Source organism: Etheostoma spectabile, chromosome 5 (genome assembly GCF_008692095.1).
Source record: "Etheostoma spectabile isolate EspeVRDwgs_2016 chromosome 5, UIUC_Espe_1.0, whole genome shotgun sequence".
In the NCBI taxonomy this organism is placed as follows: Eukaryota; Metazoa; Chordata; class Actinopteri; order Perciformes; family Percidae; genus Etheostoma; species Etheostoma spectabile.
This window is the reverse complement of record NC_045737.1, coordinates 7,193,593-7,213,820: the sequence shown is the minus strand read 5'-3', so window position 1 is coordinate 7,213,820 and position 20,228 is coordinate 7,193,593. Positions and strand designations below refer to the sequence as shown.

At 40.8% G+C, this 20,228-nt stretch overlaps 1 protein-coding gene across 1 annotated transcript; it reads right to left on the bottom strand.

The window, feature by feature from the left end:
* Positions 1 to 116: 116 nt before the first annotated feature.
* hip1rb (huntingtin interacting protein 1 related b) lies at positions 117 to 16,594 on the bottom strand. Its single transcript, XM_032516158.1, has 32 exons — positions 16,465 to 16,594; positions 13,138 to 13,201; positions 12,427 to 12,569; positions 12,258 to 12,314; positions 12,079 to 12,159; positions 11,906 to 11,982; positions 11,678 to 11,739; positions 10,746 to 10,886; positions 10,547 to 10,604; positions 10,096 to 10,171; positions 9,712 to 9,873; positions 9,557 to 9,612; positions 9,376 to 9,448; positions 8,688 to 8,871; positions 8,511 to 8,599; positions 8,294 to 8,410; positions 8,090 to 8,191; positions 7,715 to 7,909; positions 6,593 to 6,740; positions 6,313 to 6,399; positions 6,095 to 6,202; positions 5,846 to 5,982; positions 5,012 to 5,122; positions 4,831 to 4,889; positions 4,542 to 4,572; positions 4,329 to 4,391; positions 4,074 to 4,174; positions 2,937 to 3,042; positions 2,654 to 2,777; positions 2,506 to 2,567; positions 1,403 to 1,633; positions 117 to 1,307 (listed from the first exon to the last, which is right to left on the bottom strand). The coding sequence occupies exons 1-32, from the start codon at positions 16,507 to 16,509 to the stop codon at positions 1,299 to 1,301; spliced, it is 3,159 nt and encodes a 1,052-aa protein (XP_032372049.1). The 5' UTR covers positions 16,510 to 16,594; the 3' UTR covers positions 117 to 1,298.
* Positions 16,595 to 20,228: the final 3,634 nt, after the last annotated feature.

Here is a 20,228-nt window from a genome sequence, read left to right as displayed (position 1 = left end):
ATTTCTTCCTAAATGGACTTTATGTGTGGTTTGTGTGGTTGTCATTATTGATCAAGTCTTTGAACAAATTATATCTAGCACAAATAGGATTAAAAAAAAGATGAAGTAACATAATGGGATATTCAAACATTTATTGTTCATTTGTTTGACATTTACACTTCTTACAAGGAGAAACTACTATTATCTTAACTAAAATATATTAATAGATCTGAGTGTATAAAGACATTTCGTACAGAAGAAAGGACAGAACATAAAAAGATGCATTTTAAGACCCTGTATGAAAAGCTCCCATAGGCAAAGAGAACTTGAACCTTGACCTTCCTATTGTACATTAACTTACCCCTAAATCTTCCTTCAGTCAAAAAGATTCATTTGACAATTAAAGACGCCTACATTTGATATTTTTGCGCAAGCATCAAGTCTATATGCTCTACCATAACATCCAAGTTCTCACCTAATAAAGGGACATTCAAGAGATGAGTGTAGATATGAAATATACTTGGTGTGAGTGACACACTCCTAAACAGACTGTATGTATTTACAGGTATGATCCAATGCATTAGTACAGTACATTCCAAGGCCTCTGAAACAATCTTTTACTGTTGAGACAGAAAGCTGTTTTCCACATAAGAGGAACACTGGCCATCATAAAAGGCAAAGCCTTGTTCGATTTATGCAAAACGTTTGCAGCAACATGGATGCACAAAATGTGATTCCCCAGTGTCCTTTACCACCCACCACAACATAAATAACATATAGTAGTGCACATTAACAAAAATGTGATGTTCTCTGTAAGGAATGTCCAAAATAGTGTGCAAAAAGGTTGTCCAAAGCATAATGAAAACCAACTATTAACATACAATACAAGATATGCTGTCGATTTGCGGTGATCAGGGTTTGTATTCTAAAAGCAGCAGTACTTAATCTAAAAAAAAAAATTGGGATGCAGAAAAAAATACTTTCACACAGTCTAAAAACATATGAACCTTTTTTGTTCTTGATGCCAAATACTAAAATAAAAAAAGGGTTCTACCAGGATTGCATGCATCTATAGCTTAAAAAAAAAAAAACTTAGGGCAAAGACAGCATATCTCTTATAGGCATTGAGGGTCAAAAATCTGGCTTCTGATCAATTTTGGCAAAAAGAAAAAGACAAAAAGGAAAACAATGAGATGCAGGATGAGGCAGAGGATTGTCAGCATGCAACTTAAAAGGAACCATATGTTAACAACAAGAGGATCTTTCTCTGGTCAATCCAACCATCCATTAGTGGAGAATTTTCCTCTTCTGCTCAGGCTTTACTTAAACTGCAACACACAGAAGAAAAACAGATAAGAGTTACCGACAAGTCATATCTTATTTTCTCCAATACAACACACAGCCTTTTCTTTACAGCCATTACCGTGGTTTTTAAGTATACGTTGGGTTTCTGGGCCAACGCAGGTTTCTTCAAAAGAGCAGGCTTGCTGGGTTTTGGTGACATGGTAACAGGATTGGCCAGCATGGAGGTTTCACCGTTCCCCTCAGAAACCTGCTCTAAAGGAACTCCCGCCAAGTCGTAGTGCTTCTTCCTCAGCTCGCCCAATCGCAGACGCTCGTTCTCCAACTGACTTTCTAATTCCAGCAGCTTCACCTGAGGGGCGGGAAATAAAGAGGTGGTTATCTATGGTCAAAACTATTTCTGGTCAAAACTATTTCTTCCACCATGTCTAACTAGTTGCATGTCAAGCTCCTTTTTTTGAAACAAGAAAATAAACCAAGTTATTACAAAAGTAGTAGAGCCTGTGCTTACATTTAATCTGTTAGTGTTAAACTGTGTGTTGTTGTTTTTTTAAATTCATTTATGGCTGAAGATATTTATTTCAATTAGTAGCTTCCAGTTTTAGATAAGTTTGCCAAAATTTGACTAATAATGAAAGTCATCCTCGCTCAGCACACACTGCAAAAATGTATCTTTCTAAACTCAATATTTACAAATAGATCACAGAAATATGATATGGCCGGTTTAGATGATGCCTGGAGATTTGCACACTGTTAGAATAATTTCATCATCAAGAATAGACAGGAACCACTGAAGTTATATCATAGTTCATTTTTACTTGTGAACACAAGGAGACACACTGAAGAATAGTGCAGAAAAGGCCTAACTGGAAGCTCTCTACTCTCTACTATCTTTTTTTTTTTTTTTTTACACAAAGTGGACGTTAATACAAAATCATAACAACGTCTCATTCGGATGCCATTCAGACAATGGCTCCATGGTTTTCTCGTTTAGAGGGATCAGTATAATATGGCATTCTTACGCAGTTTGAATAACAATCCGAGAAGAAGTATGCATCATACTATCAATATCTATAAATGTTTCTAACACATATTTACAATTAATGAAATTTAATTATTATGAAATATGAGGACTGAATTTTTCAGTAGCTAACATAAAATATCAAAATAAGTACGCATACACTTGCGTCCTTATGCAATTAAATCTTCAGTCACGTGACTTGCCTGTGACTCCATTTCCTCTTTTCTCAACTTGATGAGGGACATCCCAGAGAAGTCCATGGTTTCTGCACATACAGCGTGTTTAAGAGTTATTAGACAGATGCTCACCAGAGTCCACAACAATGTAGTACACAGATCACATGGTATCCACCTTTTTCCTCCAGGTGCTCCTGGCCCGTCCTCGTTGAGCCAACCACATTCGCTGCCATTTCATTCACGTGGCGAGAAGCCTGCTGGAGAACTGACAGCTTCTTACTGTTGCGGTCTGCCTTAACCTGAGGGCAAAGGACAGCTCTTGAGTGACACCAGATGACCCAGTTTAAACACTCAACCAACAGACTCATTAGCATAATACAACGTAGTATATTTCTACAATAATACAAGTATCTCAAAATGTATTTACTATTGTATTTCTCTTGACATTAAACCATTACCTTCGAGGCAGCCACCAGCTGTGCTGTGCTAGCAGCAATCTCGTGGGAGCAGACAATCAACTCTTCATATTTGCCTGTGTGCAGTACCACCTTATCAGCAGACTCCCTGTGAGGAAACAGGAGAAGATGTTTATTGTGCCTGAGCTGCAACCCAACATTTCTAGCAGTGTCCTTGGAAATAACTAGCTCTGACAGCTGCAATAATCTTTTTGTTAGAATGGCACATGTACTTTGCAGTGACAAAGACTAAAGACCAAATTAAATCTGAAGTTTCTCTATATTGTTACAAGCATTGGCTGCTGTTGGATATTTATAAAAGAATTACACCCACACTTTTTCTTGAGCTCAATGGAAAACACCATGAGGTCAAGAAAATATGTGAAGGAAAATTCCTAAGGACTTAGCAAAAGACCACGTGGTGTAAAGAGAATCCGACTGCACTTACACTCGGCTATGCAACAGCGGATGTTATCAGGCCTTGTGAAACTACAACGGGCCTAAGATGAACTAGTGATAGCGCATTATAGGTACTTTGCCCTGTGCGTTCATACAGTGAGGTTTCATGCAGTCACAATAAACCTGGTGAAAAATATTACTTCATTACCAAGGTTGGAATGGAAATAAAAAAATAAATATCGGCAAGCAGTCAAGAATTGAAACAAAATAGTTGTCACGTTGAAGATGGTTGCTCATGCTCACCCTCCTGTCCACTCATATTTATTGACATGAATCCTAATTAGTAGGATTGTGTGAAAATAATTGTTAAATTTAGGCAAGATTGGCATATGATTTGGTTCCGTGAACAGCCAAATGGTGCGTCGCTTTAAATGTTGCTGCCGCAAGGAATGATGGGACGACATTATCTCGTTTACTTTAGTAAATGATGGACCAGTATACCAGCTCTTATCATTTCTGCCACTTAGGTACTTACGGGTCATTTCAGTTAAGGACCTTCCTAAGCAAAAAAAAAAAAAAGACTACTCAACTGCAGCTTTGTTATTAGCCAAGCAGCCACATCCTGTGTAGACCATTTGTTAACACTAATTACCATAATTAATTTAACAGTGGTGTTTAAAAATGCTACATGAAATACATTGAATGACATAAGGATAAGATGTAATGTCCTGTTATACTTACACCATCTCGGTGGCTCCCCATCCCACAGCCTTGGCAGCAGAGATCAGTCCCTCAGTCCAGCGAGAGTTTCTGACGTAGAACTCCTTAATGGTTGCAGCGCCCTGAACAAGCAAAACAACAGTACTGTTAGTATTGTTATTGTTTTTCTGAATGGAGCAGAGCAGCTCCCGGTTTGATTTCAGAAACAAAAGCTGTTGAACTCAAACAAATCCGAGCTGCCAGTTTTGAATTCAAAATTAGAACAGCATGAATCACCTTCCCACTCTCGACAATCTCCTTCTGCAAGTCTGTGGATGCTATGATGAGCATGCGGATGGCCTACGGAAGAGTAGATAGTAACAGAAGAGAACCAAGAAATATAAAACACACATGTTCATTAGGACTTTAATTAAAAGGTAGGGTATATGCAGGGTAGAATATGGAGGAACACATCATACAGTATATAAGTTAAAAGACAAACAACAGTACCTTCATCAGGTCTGTGCAGCTGTTGAGGATTCTGTAAAAGAGTGAAATAGATGAGTTAGAGCTAATTGTACACAGTGATTTACAGGGTTTTCTTCAGTTAACATTTACTAAAGAATGACAGGAAAGAAAAAAGGTAACAGAGGATGCAGGGCTCTGCATACAATTATTAGTGTGATGAGAGATTTCAAAATCTCGGTCTGTCCCCCCTCTCAAGTTGGATTTTAATTTAACCTCAATGATGATGCTTTTTGTTACAAGTGTGCATTTGAAGTCCCAAAAGTTAACAAACCTTTCATTGACTTCCAGTTTAATTCCTGATGTGTCCTTTCGTGCCTGATTCATCATTTCCTGAATATAGAACCATGCATGACATTTATCAGTTACAATAGATTCACTGCACAACATTACAGATAAAATAATTACAGATAATTTTGGTACATTTTAAAGTTTAAAGATTTAACATTACATACATCTATCCTGCGGACTGCCTCCTCAATAGCTGCGGAAGTTGCAGCCATTTCCTTTTCGACCAGATCTCCTAGCTCATCCTGACGAATGTCCATGCCTTTTGGCCGCAGCTCCTGGATGTAACAAAAGGAAAATGATTATTAATGATAAAAAATACAAGCGAACAATATTGGTAAGGACTTAAAAACATGACAGGTGAAAACTGAACACAAATGTTAACAAGCCTTTTGGGAGGAAATAAAATTGGATAGTCTAACAAATCATAAAATATCAATATCTTTGCAAAAATATCACAAATTAGATTTCCAAATCCTAACACTGCATGAAGGCTGTTGGATGTGCTTCCTATGGATTTCTTCTTTTTGTAGAGGGAAGCTAAAATTATTCATGTATCAGTAATCCAACACCCACTGACACCAAGTCAAAGTCAAATTCATGTTAGGCCTCCATGGAAGCAAAAAATAAAAAGGGTTATATTGAGAGCTCATTTCCACTTTAAATTAATGAGACCTGTGGGTGTTGGAGTACTGACACGTTTACCTCACTGTCCCAGAAACAAGCAGGGGTAGGAATGCTTACAGAAAATGCTAAATAAGCAGCATGATGCAGCAGTGATCTCTTGGTACGTTAGGTTACTGCACACTGTTCAGACAGAGCAGGGGTTACACAGCAGGGTGACAGATGTTGTATTATTCACAATCACATTTCTATCTATACATAACTTTTATTCATATCTCATGTAGAGAACCTGGGGCTTGTTATCTTAATGTTGGTAAAGGCTCTGGCACATTCAATTAAAAAAACAATTACATATATTTGGTGTTAATGTCTCTCACCTCGCCCAGGTGCAGGATCTTTTGAACAATTAAGCGAATGGAAGCCGGGTCCGCCCTCTGGAGGGAGGTCTTGGACTTCAGGTCCTTGAAGAACTGCAGACTCTGAGTGGCACAGCCTCTGCAGTTCTCTGTCAGTCCTGAGGGGTGTAAAAGTTTTTTTTACATGTGTAAGACTGTCCTGGGTCATAAGTACTAAAATCTACAAGTACGACTTGTGTAAAGCCCTGAGCTAGTCTAGATTTTCCTTACGGTCTGCATGGTCAGTAGGTGCCATGTGTGCAGTGGCGCTGCCGTTGATGATTGTATCCGCAGCCAAGTGGGAGAACTGGGTCAGAGCCCTCAGCAGCCCTCCAGCATCTGGTTACAAGAGCATACATAAAGAAAGCAGTATGCTACATTAACAGACCCGCAACAAACGGTCATAAGGTCAGCAGGATCATGTTGAATAAGAAGCAGAGCAAACTCACCCCTCATATTATACAGATAATCTGCATGGCCCTTTTTCACTTTGTCTACGGAGCCCAATGTGGCCTCCGCCCGACTTATGAGGTAATCTGTTTGGACAAACAAGAGGATTGAAAAAATAAAAACATAAGCTTTGTTGAACTCTTCAGAATAGACTATATAATGTATGTGGTCAACCAGCCAAGGCCTTTGCTTTTTTACTCATTTAATTCTCACAAGCATCTTTTTCTTTGTTGTTAATCTGTTCAGTTTATGTCTGGTAAAATAAAGCAGGGGACTGACCCGGAGAGCTGGTGCAGCGTATATGAAGGGGATCATCCAGCTTAGCAACAGCATCTTGGATGATGTTCTCCGCCTCTGTGACAGTGCCCTGCAGCAGAGCAAACTGCTCCTCCAGAAGCTTCTGCTTCAGCTGCTCCTCCTGACTTGACTACATTCATGCACACACAAAAACCAATTCAAAAGGACATGGATACATATAGGGTTTAATACTTGTTGATGACAACATAATTATACTGACAAACAGATGTTTGACTTTTGTATCAGAACATCTCATGACAGCCAATCTTGAGTGGCCACTACATCCAATAGTACAGTTTTATCAACAACAAGATTTGACCAAAGGACTGATTTGACCAAATGAATCCTGTGTCTGTACTGTCCTTATTTAGTACAGGAGAAAGCGGGAAGTTTAAATAAATATTTGCACATTTCTCCATGTACATGCATCCATGTACACCCATATTTTGTATGGGTGTACATGGATGCATAATTTTTTTTATTGTGGAACATACATTATTTTTTTAAGTATAGCTTAGAAGCTCTTGCTTCATATTTACTACATTAACATGGATAAAAGCCTTGGTCCAAAAACCATTTATGCAAGCTGCTTTTGCAATGTATATTTTAATAGTGCCAATAAAGCTATTATGTGTATTTCCCGTGTTTTTGATTAGCCTGATGGATACACAAAGATGCTTTCTCTAGATTATACTACAGCACACTTTCCCTGCAGTATGCAGACCCCGTCTTTCAGTTATACTGTCGCCATGGTATAGCCTTCCCTGGTGGCCATCTTTGTACAAAATAAGCAAAAGATTGTGCTTCAAGCCTTTTCCTTATTCAGTAGAACGTGTCATCAACCAGTTTGGACGCCATGGTTTGTCACAGCATGTTTTCTAAAATGCCTTAAAAATTCATTGCGAGTCAAAGATTGAAGAGGTGTACACTGTACAGTACAATATTTGGGCTTGATTCTAATGTTATTAGTAGCTTTACTTATGAGCCTGCATGCTTTTTCTAAAGCAGACAGACCTAAAATACTGTTGAATACAACTTGATAAATTGAGTGGGGACTTGTCTGCCGTTCACACTGCCGAGCTCGGCCCAACACTCCTGACTCACCTTCTCCTGCAGTTTTCCCTGCAGCTCTCCCAGCTCCCTGCTGTTCCTCTCTCGCTCCTGCTGAAGTGACGACTGCTGCACCTGCGCAGCCTGCCGCAGAGACGACAGCTCCGCCTCCTTCTCACTTACAGATCGCATCAGACGCTCCTTCTCGGCATGCAGAGCAGTCACTGAGCTGTTCATTTGCTCCGTCGTCTGGCAAAGACAGAAGCCAGAAGAGGCAGATGGCCGTGAGTGTCGGAAGGAAAGTCCATCCGGAAATGAGTGACATGCCTCAAGCCTCTAAACATAGAACTCTAAATACTAAAGGATGGTGAATTAGCTAAACATCATCAAGGTTGTTGCTGGAATTTACTGTTACAGATGAACCCTCACCTTCTCGCTGCTCTGCAGAGTCCCCTTGATACGCATCATTTCTGCCATCTTCTCCTCCAGCTGCCTCTTCAGCTTCTCAATTTCAAACTTCTGCTCTTCCAGCTACAGTGACAACAAAACAGCATTATTCACATACATATACAATCCACGGCTACCTGGAAACCTCCATGTTTTCTTTAAATAGGAACATGTCAAACCACTAACCTTCATGTCGGCTTCCTGTTTTATTCGATCAACCTCAAACGACAGTTGCTGTTTGGTCCTCTCCACTTCTTCCTGGGTCTGCTGGGTTGCTGATAGCATCTTTACAGTGTCTGCACTCTGTCAGCACAATAATACATTTATTGTTACCACACACAGCCAGGTGCTGACATCTGATTTAAAACAAGCTACTCTGGACTGGTCTACAGTCTGTCTGTACCTTCCGAAGTAGTTCAGCATGGCTGGCCACCAGCTCTGTGTGCTTCTCCTTCATCTTATTGTACCGCTGCTCAGTGGCCTGCGCTCTTTCTGCACAGCGAAGAGATGACAGCGTTATCCTATGTACTTGACCACATTTTCTCCATGAATATGAGAGAATAATGACTGTATGTTTTACTTTCTGCTTCAATGAAGAAGGCCTGTGAGCTCTCATGTTCTGCGTTTCGGCGACGCGTAGCTTCCAGCTCCATGCGCAGTTGTTCATTTTCCACAAGGGCATGTTGTTTCTGTGCACGCTGTTCTTCTAGTTCTGCCTCTAAACTATTGATTTGGGACTTCAGCTGTGTGATGTAACGCTGAGCCTTCAAGAGAAGAAAAGAGATATAGACACTTCAGGAATAATCCACTTGTGTCAGAACATATTCCGTTTGTTCAACATTCGACATGACAATCTTGAAATTCACACTCACAAGATTAATTTTTTTTTTTTTTTTCAAACACCACCAGGTCATCTCTTGATAACGGCCAAATCTTATTACATGATCTTTTTACTTAAATCTGCTTTTGTAGCAACAGAAAATGTGGTGCACACAGCAGAGAGAGGAAAGATGTAACGCAAAAAAGCAACAACAAAAAAACAAGCTAGAACTATATCTTTGACGTCAAAAATCCAAACTTGAAATCCTTGTCTCCTTCAGAGGCTACTTGCCACATTCCACATGTCAGGAGCAACATTTGCATTCACCCAGCACATGACCAGATTCCTTTGCATGTAGATAATAATGTCCTCTGCTGTCACAGCTCTTCTATACACAAAAAAAAAGTGAAACCTGAGCGATAGTTGATTCGGTCTCAAATGTCCTTACCTCCTCTTTGACTCTCTCCAGTTCTGCTCTCAACATCTCCAGGTCCCGCTGGAGTTTCTCAATCTGAAGATCTCTGTCGGACATAAAACCCAATGTCATAGTGCGCTGACACAGACTGCATAGTGAAACCAAATAGTATGGTTGACACTCACAAGTTACAGGGAAAAACACCCTGGCTCACCTGTCATCAAGGCCTCCATTTGGAGGTCCAAACGTCCGATCAAATATGTCCAGTTGCTGAGAAAAAGTAAAAAAAATGTACATAAGGATAGAATTGTATGAGTACTTGTGTGAGTGATTGTATACCTGCATGCATCTGTGACTTATCTGCCATACCGGTGGCTGTGCCTGTATGGGGTTGCCTACGCTGATATCGATGAGCGGCTCTGGATCGTCATCATCGTCTTCCGGGGGCTCTGGTTCATACTCATCAGGGATGACCACCACTGGCTTTACGTGCTTGGCCAGTGAGGCTGCATGCAGGAAGTTTGGTGGGGACTGACAAAGAGACAGAAAAAAGTGGGTATTGGTTAAATTTGTAACAGTGCGTTATTGTTTTATTTATGGTTGACTATGAGAAAATCTTTATTTCCAGGTGTAAACAGAGCATAGTTGTCTATGTAAACATTAAGCCAATTTCCCCAGTTTGTTGCCAACATTAGCAGCATTAGGTTTATCGTGAAGTCATCCCAACCTCTCCCCATCCCTCTGAGCTCTTACATCAGGCAGCTTGGGAATCTGGATCAGTCTCTTGAAGTACAGCATGTCTCTGGCTTTATTGAAGAAGGTCTTAAGACTGTGGGACAAAAAAAAATATAGATGTAAAAAAAATAGATGTATAAATATAGATGGCTTCTGAACAGATGGCAAGTATGGCAAAAGTTTGTCATTGTACTAAAATACACATACACCATTAGTTAAAACAATTAAACTTTGTAATAAATATTAGATGTGTGAATATCATGGCACCATGTCTCCCAACCCTGGACACAGCAGCAAAGATATAAATGTGTCTGTGACCGCGCCACCAACTGACACAGGGCGGGGGACGGGAAGATGTGATGGGCACATTTGCATGGGCACTGCTGGGTGAGGCAAGATTATGTTGCACACTACTCTTTCCCATTTGATGTCTTATACACTCGTATGGCTGCGGTCACAGATGACCTACCTGTGGAACTGGTCATGAAAACGATCACGGTGACCTTGTAAAGTGTCAGCGGGGAGACCTGAAATCCACAACAAGGGACAGTTTTTAATGCTTTGAGACACATAACTAATCTCAAGGCCATAGCTTAAAATTATAGCTATCATTTTAACACATTGAGCCCAGAATTCTTAGGCTAAGAGGGAGTAATAAATGTTCTTACAGGCATGCAGCTTGAACAGCAGCTTGACGGTGAAGTGGTAGAGGTGACTACAGTCCTGGATGACTTGGATGAGTGGGGCCAGCCTACACTGGCCTGATGTGAGAGTGGAAATGGCGATGGATGTGTTGAGCTGTCGGATCACTGGGAGAGAGATCAAAGATAGGAGCACACGGTGCATGTTAAGGATCTCTGTTGACTGTCACTTTCCAAACATTTTGTTGTGTACTCAATGCCTCTGTCCAGTCCACATTAGATTATTGATAAAAGCCTCTTGTGGTGCAAACATAGGTTGTACTTGTACTCTTTGCAGATACCGTTGGTAGAAGAAATTGCAGATTCCTCCATTGAGACCCTTAGTGTTGCAGAGTGAGTTTTCACATTCGGTTCTCTTGTTACAAGAGAACTAGCTGACTGCTGAGGTAGCATACTTTCAACAACATGCAAACATTAGTAAGGAAATGTTGTGCCAATGAATCCCAAACATAGTGCTGAGACTGAGAATGCATGTGTGAGGTCAGCTACAGAGTACACTTCATTCACATTAGAGCTGCAAAATTTGTTTATAGTTGAGATGTGATTCTGGGCCTCCACCCTGCAGGCATGGGAGGAGCATACCATTGCAGTTGGTCCAGAGGAAATCGACTTAATGTGCTCTAATTGAAGGCGTTTCCTTATCAGAACACAAGTTAGGCCAAACAGGAGTCAAAACCAAACCATGAGTGAAATCACTTTCTGAAAAAAAAAAAAAAAAAGGACTACAGTCTTGATGTGAACACAGGCAGGAAGAGAGTTGTTCACAATAACCCTCTTCAAAGGGCTCGCGTTTGTACATGAATAGATAATGTCAGCAGGCTGCAGCCCTCTGCTGTAGCTCAGGTTTCTCTTCCTTAGAAGAGTACGATGGGGGAAAGGTGGATTTGTTTTTTTTTCACCTGTCTCAGCCAGCCTCAGCTCTGCGTCCAAGTAATCAAACACCTCAACTGTGAGCTGGAACCTGCAGGAGAGAAGTTGATACCTCCATTAGACAGACAGAAAAGAAGCCCCCATTCAGAAACAATGATGATGTGACCCTGTGGAATTGTGTGGCAGCAGCTGTGCATATGACTGATGATTGAGGATTTAAGGCCAAACAGTTGTTTATGCAGTATTTGTAAACTCACACATTATTAACGTCCGTTCCTGCAGTGCGCTCCAAGACTTCATCTGTGGCCTCCAAGTTCGGTAGGATTTCTGAATGCTGTAGATGTAAGTTTTTGGAGGTTTAGATGTCTATTCCACAGTGTGAATTCTTACAAACTGTGTGGTGTGACATACGACAGAGGATGCTCTTTACCTTCATATGAAACTCCATTTTTGTGCAGAGCAGCTTGGTATACAGAGCCACCAGCTGTCCGTATTTGTCATGGAGGTTGCTCTGGAAACCACAGGTACAGCATTAAGCACACATAATAAAAAGCTACACACACGCACGCACACTTTTTTAAAAGATGTAACAAATATGCAAAGACTCACCCACATTTTCCCAATTTCAACTAGAGAACTGTGATGCCTCATGCAGTCTTGTAGAACCTGTGAAGGCGACAGCTTAATAACCAACTCTACTCAACATTTTTGTTTTTCCAACAATCCCTTGGTGTACAGATAAAAATGTAACTGTAAAGAAGGGTAATGGGTGCCGTACATTGCGGTGTCCATCCCGCAGGATTTTGTGCAGTACATGGCAGAACTTCCAGCTGAGGATGGAGCTGCTGGCCAGAGGGAAGCCCAGAGCATAGGACCAAAAGGTGAAGGCTCCCTTCTCGGTGTGAGTCCCCAGGATGATTCCTGTTGTCGTGTTGTTAAGGAAGCACAAACTATCACAGGACTGCTGTCTATTCCACATACAACATATACCATTTCCCGCATCATCACAATGAACTGAAAACAGACATGTTGTTGATCGTTAGATTTCCCTGATATAGCCTGCACCTATTTAGGAAAAATGATTAGGTACTATTTTGTATTTGTTTCTATCTATATCTCATTACTTTATCCTCCTGGGATACCTTATTCTTAAAAGGTAACCCATTTGTGTACCATTACAGATTCAGTTGTTCTTGTTAGATCCCCCCCTAATATTATGTTCAAATAGGAAATACATCAAATTACAGAATAAACATTCTTCCAAATTGTTTCATGATGACTTAACTGTATGACACAATTACCTTATGAAGATAAACAATGAGTGTCTGTCCAAAAAGAGACACACAAAAAGGGTATGTATGCCTTACTTACCAATTACCTTACAAGTTGTGATGTAAAGGCCGTAACACACTACTGATCAAAACCGAAGAGAAAAACTCTACTCTTGTTAGTTTGGAAATGGTGATTTGTTTTGTTTTTTAAAGGATACGTCGTGCATGTTTCTCCTTCACAGGCGTCTCAGCAGAGGTGATGGCCTTGCTGATGCTGTTCAGCTAAAAAGGAGAGGAGAGTAGAGGATTTAATGTAATATCTGGTAACGCTTGCTTCTCCACCCACACCACAATCAGTTGTCAGGCTTACATTAGACATAACAACAAATACATAAGTCATGAGTTAAACAAAGGCCGGGAGTCAAACAAATGACATCAGACGGCACTGCAATGGCAGGAAGGAAAACACAACAAAGAAGAAACAGGAAGAAACAATGACCTGTACAGGCAGACCTTCAGCTCTCACCTTACGGTTAGCCTGATTTTAACTGACCAAGAACAGACAGTATTTGAGCTAGATTTCTTGATGAGTTGAATGGTTGTGCTGATAAGTTTAGGAGGAGTCTCACTAAAACCACAGGGCACACAGAGGCTGCTTTGCAACCTGCCAAGCAGGTAAAACAAGTGTCACTGAAAAGCAGCAGGAAGTAAGATAGAGAAAAACGCATAGTCTGGATCTCCACACTGTTGAATGTGTGTCCCCCTGGACATTCACTTATTCCAACCAACCTTAGATACAGTGCACCACAGCCCAAAAGCAATATGAAAACTGCCTGGTGTGGTCCTGTATCACTAGAGTGCTCTTGTCACTGTTATCCTTTTGTGCCAATAAAATAAAATTATAGGTTAGAGACCGGGGGAGCAATCCTTCAGTTGGGAGAAATTTACTCCTTCTGTTATCTTGCTGAAGTGCTTTTGAGCAAGACATTGAATCTAGCTCCCAAGTTGCTGTCTTACTACTGACCACGTTTAATGCCGAGACATCATTTCTTGCTTTGGTACAAAAGTGTGAAAACAAAGACTGCTTTGCCACAGTTTCATGGTAAATGTTCACAAATAAGAAGGCATTTCTTCAGTTTCTTTATATGAAAATAACCATGGAGCTGAGCATGGCTGACAGCAGCTGTGGTGAGGGCTTTAAATTGCAAAGAGAAAGCAGGAACAAAATGTAGTCCAAATTTGACGCAAGCCAAAGATGAAAAAAATTCTACACTGTGGGCTGTATGATGTGCCAGGAGTTCCAAAATTTGAACTGTGTTTCCATTATAACCTTTGTAATTGTAAGAATTTAAATAAATAGTTTTGGTTGTGGGCAACGCAGACATAATATGTCTTTCTCCTCCTTCCTGTCTTTTAAAGTAAATTTAAATTAATTACAATGAACATAAATTTGAGGCTGACTGTACAGCAGAGGAATGTAGAACAACTATCTCTTACACAATCGAACATGCTTAACCATGATGTTGCCCTTGCGGAGAGATACCCGACTCACACATGACAATTACATAATGATCAAAGCTGTTACTACGCAGAACAATTACCCTGGACTACAGTTACCCCACCCACAGCTAAATCAGACTTAAAAATGTGTGGTGTGCCCTGCCTTAAGTCACATATCAGTTCTGTGTTTTGTTTGAGAGAAGTGTGCTGAATAAAGTAATCAACACTGGGCCAGAGAATAACTCACTCTACAGTCCCATGTCCCACTGAGGTGTCACAATCAACTAGACCAGGTAGTCAAAACCTGCAGAAAAAACAGCTTGGTACAGTTCACAAAACAAGGGCCGCTTAGAAAAATACACAAAATTTTCTTTTTAAGTTTCCCAACATGCTTACTTAGTTGTCATTGTTTTATTATGTAGGGACTTAAGTCACCAAAATAGGACAAAACTAAGACAATACAAAATGCAATACAAGTACAGCCATAAAAATGCATATCTACTTGTTTGTCAAGTGGTTTTTGAAACATCTGGCCCACAGTATCTGTGTGATGCTAGCAAGGAAGCTTTACCATCACAGTATTACATAATAGACTAATCAAACATGCAGTTCAACCATTAGAAATGAGCAACATTTTCACTCTTGACCTCTTTTGCCCCCAAGTATCTTCCTGCATAAAAAGGCTCCTTCAACATGAGTGTGTGCCCATAATATAAAGTAGAAGTTGCACATACCATAAAATGATGGTATAAGATTGTACAAAACCTTTGAGTTGCCGCCCCACCCCAATCCACACACAGAACCACCAAAACATGGTTGCACAACAAAGCACAGAGGGGCTACTGTGGCGTTCAGAGTGAGAGAGGGGTGTACTGGTTCATAGGTGACCTTCTCCCCCGCCTGCCACTGTTGCAAATGAACTGCTAGTTCCTTGTTTACACAGGGCAAGTGCAGCGAGCTAGCATGGAGGCATGTGTGACAATGAGGGGTTTGTTGGGGGAGGAGCCGACAGCTGGGGTAGACGACTGGGTTGGATGGGAGCGGCGCTCTGGCACACAGAGCCTGGCACGGAGGCCTCAACAGATGGCCGCTGAGCAGGGAGGCTGCAGGGAGACTACCATAGTACATTCAGGATGGCTGTCAGTCAGAGAGCAGCAAGAGAGCAAGGAAAGGGACGGAAAGGAGAAGGACACCAAATCCTTGACATGAGGTGGATAGTGTCCAAATACTAAACTACTCAACTGTCACAATGTGGACATGAACACCAGCTAGTGTATTGCATTGCAGCATTTTGGGAAATAATAGTCAATTTCTGTGTCATGGGAGCACTCCAGTGTACATACCCTTACATGTCCTTGCTCAAGGCTACTAGGGAAGCAATGGGCACTGGTGCTATGGGGTTCAAACTACAGTAGCAAACCTTCAATTACTTACAAGACTGCAACTAATGATTATTTAATAATCAGTTCATCTGCCTATTGTTTTCTTGATTGCCCCTTTGCTCTATACAACCTCAGAAAACAGTGATCAATCACAATGTCTTAGAGATAAAAGGTGACTTTATTACAGTTCTAATTACTAGTCAGCTTCTTTAATTACCTGAAAATTGAACAACTTATTTAACTATTTGTTTTCACTATAAAAACACACAAAAGCTCTGCTAACACATGTTACAATTTTTCACTATCAAGCCTTACATAAACCTACACCTAGGTCACACAATGACAAACACAGCATTTCCTTAATGCTATGGTCAAAAGGTAAGTCAGATGAAATCCAAACTTTAATAAGAGAGCAACTCGGTCCAGACATGCGGACACTGTCGACTGTTCAACAAGTTAGTGCTGCATCTGGTTGAAGCGTCAGTAAATCCTCTGATCAGCAGAGAGGAGAAGTGAGAGGAAGGGAAAGCCCTGAACTAATCCCCGAGGCCTGCCATAAGTATCTATTGCCAGCTAGCATTAATGTAGCCTCTACACTCGCTCCACAATCTACAGCCTCCATGATACATGGATACATCCAACCTTGACGCGTCTCTGCCTTACCTTGTCATCTCTGCCTTTCAGCAGAGTGTCCATATGCTTGGACATCCTGGTGTGGCAAGTGTTTGAAGTTCATGAAGTCAAAGCATCAACGCTACACCTGAGCTACTTCTCACTGGACATAATGCCCCAAGGCAAGAGCACTTATTGCAGGTCCTTATCAGCTTAATTCAACAGACTGCTGCTGGGGCTCTGGCTGACAAGGTCACAAACAGACTTTAGCACAGCTCACACCTATTAGCTACATGTAGCACTGACAAGAATGCAAACAGTTTTTACCTATCCAGTGTATTGAATCACAGATCAACAAAGGAATGCACAGTGAAGGTTAAATATAGATCAACACAATTTTTAGAAAACACAGTGATCAAAATGCTCTTCAATCTCTTTTCAACTTTCTGTATTTGTAATGGAATCTTTGTCAGATCAAATGCTTTTATCAAGGTTGTTTTGATATTTTTATTAACTTTATATTGCTCCTCTACTCTCCTTCTTTGTGCCTTTTTTCTAATTAAACTAGCACAACCTCTCCCACATCAACACAGGCAATACTCAGTGTTATACAGTATATAAACTCTTCCTGCCCAGACACCACACACGTTATTTTGTAAAGTTGTAACCCCTTAGATTAACGTTCTACTTCATTCTTAATGCTGAAACATTGCCATAAATTAAAAAAAGGGTGAATAAATAAGGAAAAAAAGGCGCAAGAAAAGGTAAGTTTATACGGTTTTTGAATTTTTCATACAGCATTCCTAAAATTTTCAACAAAAAGATCAACTGTTCTTTTTAACCATGAAATGTAAGTGGTTAAATTTCCAGATTCACATGAGTTCATGATAATGACAAAAATCTATGCAAAAAAAAAAGTTTACTTAAAAAAAAAGCATTTTTATTGATGGGACCAATTGAATATGCTTTTAATTTTTTTCTCCTACTCCCCAATCAGAGCTGTTACCCTTTCCCCCCCCCCCCTTTCCTCTTTAGGGGGGTCATCTGGCAAAAGGAGAAGGACACGACACAGAGAGAGAGAAAGGGGGAAAGAGGGAAAAGGGGAGGGGAGAAGAGAAGGGGGAAAAGGGGGGGAGAGGAGAGAGAGAGAAAAGAGAAGGACTAGAGAGAGGAGAGAGAGGAGAGAGAGAGAGAGGATGAGAGAGAGAGAGAGAGAGAGAGAGAGGTGCAGGAGGAGTTTCAGTATGGGTGAATCCGCAGACTGAAAACCCGCTAGGTCAAAGCGACAACATAATTAATCTATTCATAAATATTAGAATAGAGAAACATAGAGGCATCCTAGGCTAAAAGTTGAGTCTCCACATCCAAACCACTTGTAGTAAAATGCTGATTGGGAGGAGATATAGAGCCCTACAATAATCACGAGTCAGATTCTTCCTCACTCATACGCCAGCTTCATTTGCACATTGCCCTGTGGATTCACCTTTCATCAGCTTCATCAGTCATTCATCTAAACCAGAACATTAGTTCAATAGTAGTTAATTTAACCAGTTCCACTCAATTCTGAATATGCTGTGTAAAACAACACTTTTGACAATTGTCTTTTACATACAACCTGCCTTGTTAGATAACTATGCCTAGTTTTGAAATGAAAACTGTGCCTACTTGTTGCCATTTGACATTAAACAAGTGAACTCAGGGCAACAGACATACAGTAGGGAGAGGACTGGGTAAACTAAATAAGGGCTTTTAAATGTTACAAGGTGTGTTAAAACGAAATTCATTATTCTTTTTTGTGAGAAAAAAAGGGTGCAGAAAAAAGACCCGGGGGTTTAGCACCTCAGCTCCCCTTTTACAAGGTTTTCAAAAGCAAAAAAAAACCACTGGAGGGATTCCCCCCCGCGGGAAAAAGCTAGCCCTTTTAGATAAATAGGGCTGAAAGGGGAAACCCCAGGCAGCGGTTTAATCTAACGTTTCCAAGTCAGATTCGGGTTAATTACAAAAGAAAAACAGTCATTTTTGCAGCTGGTTCACTTTAACAGTTTTTAAGCATTTATATCAATGTTTTTCTAGAGGAAGTATTTGTATGAAAATTTGAAAATGATACCAACGTCAACAAAGATAGTCCAAAATATGCAGCTAACAAAAGCCCCGAGGATTACACTGAAAAGGACAAAAAAAGTCCTGGCACCTGGGCATGAAAAAAAAAAGACAAAGTTTTTCTTTCGTGCACACTTTAAAAGGGAAAAACTGATCTGATTTTAGTACTCCACGGGGGTAATATCTCACGTGTATGTTTTCCAGTTGGGCCTGTTTTTTCCTAAAGTACTTACCCAAACAATAAGGGGTTATGAAGTCAGGCTAAAGCCTATCCCTTTAGGCCCTTTTTGTTTTGTATTGGTGTGGTGGGGTTGTGGGGTGTGGTGTGGGGTTGTGGGGGTGGGGTGTTGTGGTTGGTGTGTACCATATTCTTTAATATCGTTTTGTTTTTTTTTTGGTTTTTTTTATTGTCGGGGAATGGTTTGGGAAGCATTTTATCAGGCATTGATGTTGTGATTTACAGATGGCCGAAAAAAAACAAGCAATAAACTGAAACTAAAATATGGCTGTTAAAGGACAGAACCCCAAAGAGTAAAGGGTAAGGGGCCAAACGGGAGGACTATAAAAACATGATATTAGGGGGAAAATTGAAAAAGAGAAATAACGGTTGGCTTTCAGTCTCCGCCAAAAATGAATCTAAAAAAAAAAACGGTAAAAATCTCGCAAAATTAGACAACGAGCGCGTGGTTCGGAAAACTTTGGGGAAAACACAGTTTGTCAAGGTTTAATTGGGAAACGTGCCTAGGGGGTAGGTTTGGAACGGTCACCCGGTGAAGCCCCCGCGGGCCGAAAAATAGCTTTCCCCCCAAGCATGACTTAAAACCCCGGTCCCCGTCCTCTATTTTTACCTTGCTTGTCAAAATGCCCCCGCCGCCCGGATCAGTTTCCCTGGGTTTATTATTTTGTTATCCCTAGTTTGACAAGGAGTTTTTAGCAAGAAACATTTTTTTGAAGTCCCGGGAAAAAAAACGCCCCCGGCGAATAAAATACCGGGGGTCTTCTTCTCCTGACCCAGTCTCTGTGGTCGCGGGCGGACACCCCCCGGGGGCGCGGCTTCGTCGCTGGGTTGCATGCGGCCGGGGAGGAGAGAAAAGGGGTGTGTTTGCCTCGCTTTACGGGGGGATCCCCCCCCAAGGTGGGGGAAATCATATCGGTTTCCCCCGGCCCCTCCTCCCACGCACGCCGTTTTTTCCAATACGTTTGTCCATGCAAAATTTTTTTTTTAAAATCAACTTTCCCCGTTTTTTACATTGCGCGGGGTTTTTTTTTTTTTTTTTTTTTTTTTTTTTTTTTTTTTTTTTTTTTTTTTTTTCACGCGCTTCGTCCGCTCCCTAATCCGGGGCATGACGTACCTCAATGAAATAAAAAACGATGGGGATTATTTCATTTTTTTTTTTCCACCCCGTTTATTTTATCCCCGGTTGCATCGGCCAGACAAACAGTCAAGGGGGTGCGAAACCGGAAAGGAGGCGATTAACTCTGAGGTTTTGCGTAAAAATTTGGGTAGGCTGCTGGAAACATGGAAATTTATAGGCCGACCAAAAAATAGTCACATTTTTTTAACCATGTAATTTGTTTCCCAACCATATTTTAAAATGAAAACGGGGGGCTTATGGGCTTTTAAAGGTAGGTGCTTTGGTTTTTACTCAGGGGGGTCCAATGTTTAGGAAAAGAAGAATTTCTCTAGGCTCAAAAAAATGAAAAATTTTTCAAAG